General features: G+C 49.1%; 1 protein-coding gene across 1 annotated transcript in view; it reads right to left on the bottom strand.

Moving 5' to 3' along the window:
* Positions 1-106: 106 nt before the first annotated feature.
* HCAR1 (hydroxycarboxylic acid receptor 1) overlaps positions 107-890 on the bottom strand; it is a 1,968-nt gene continuing 1,184 nt past the window's right edge. The window contains exon 2 of the mRNA XM_010841312.1: positions 107-890. This exon is cut by the window's right edge and continues 22 nt beyond it. Coding sequence (XP_010839614.1) covers positions 403-890 — 488 coding nt within the window. The 3' untranslated portion in view covers positions 107-402.

Here is an 890-nt window from a genome sequence, read left to right as displayed (position 1 = left end):
TGATTCTAATGACAGATTCAAACATTAGTACATTTCACCTGAGCCATTTAAAATTTCTCAGGGGCCAAGCTCTTCCCGACACACACACACACACACATGCACACACACACACACACACGTGCGTGCGCATACACACACATGCACACACACATGCATACACACGCCTCTGTCATTAGAATCAAACTATATAAATGCAACTGACTCACTTCTCAAGTGGAACCTTCCAGAAAGGCATAGTGATCCGCATTTCATATCCAACAGAGTGAGGTGTATACAGCTAATAAAGAATGGCATTTGCAAGGCTCCCCACCCCTCAGCATGGAGTATTTCTAAGTCACCAATCCATCCTCCTTGATTTTGTCCGTCTGTCTGTCCTGGTGCCATCCGTTACATTTGGAGATCTCACTGCCCCTCAGACTGGCTTTGGAAGCTATTTGCAACACTGATGCAACTCTTGCAACAAAGGTTGGAAGTGGGCATCCCCTCTGGCCTCTTGAAGCATCCCGGACACCTAGGTCTCACACTGCAGATTTTGAGCTTGGTGTAGAATTTGGGGAATGAGGGACTTGAAAAATAATATACCAGGGGGTCCAGCATGCTGTTTATGTAGGTGAAGCTGAGGGTGACGTGGAGGGCCACATGGACAGATGGATTGCAGGCGCTGGAGGGCACCGTCCAGAGGAAATACAGTCTGGCCAACGCACTGGGCAGGTAGCAGGCAATAAACACCACCGCCACCATCATGATGAAACGAACAGGCTTCTTCATCCGGCTCTGCCTGGCCAGACGCTGCCTCTGCTTGAGGCTCCAAATGATCTTGAAGGAGCAGAACAAGATGATGCCAAGGGGCAGAAAGAACTCCAGCTGGAACATGACATCATGCCAGCCAT

The sequence above is a fragment of the Bison bison genome, unplaced genomic scaffold (assembly GCF_000754665.1).
Source record: "Bison bison bison isolate TAMUID 2011002044 unplaced genomic scaffold, Bison_UMD1.0 scf7180017864160, whole genome shotgun sequence".
Lineage (NCBI taxonomy): Eukaryota > Metazoa > Chordata > Mammalia > Artiodactyla > Bovidae > Bison > Bison bison.
Note: the sequence above shows the minus strand (reverse complement) of the source record. Positions and strands in the feature narration are given on the sequence as shown.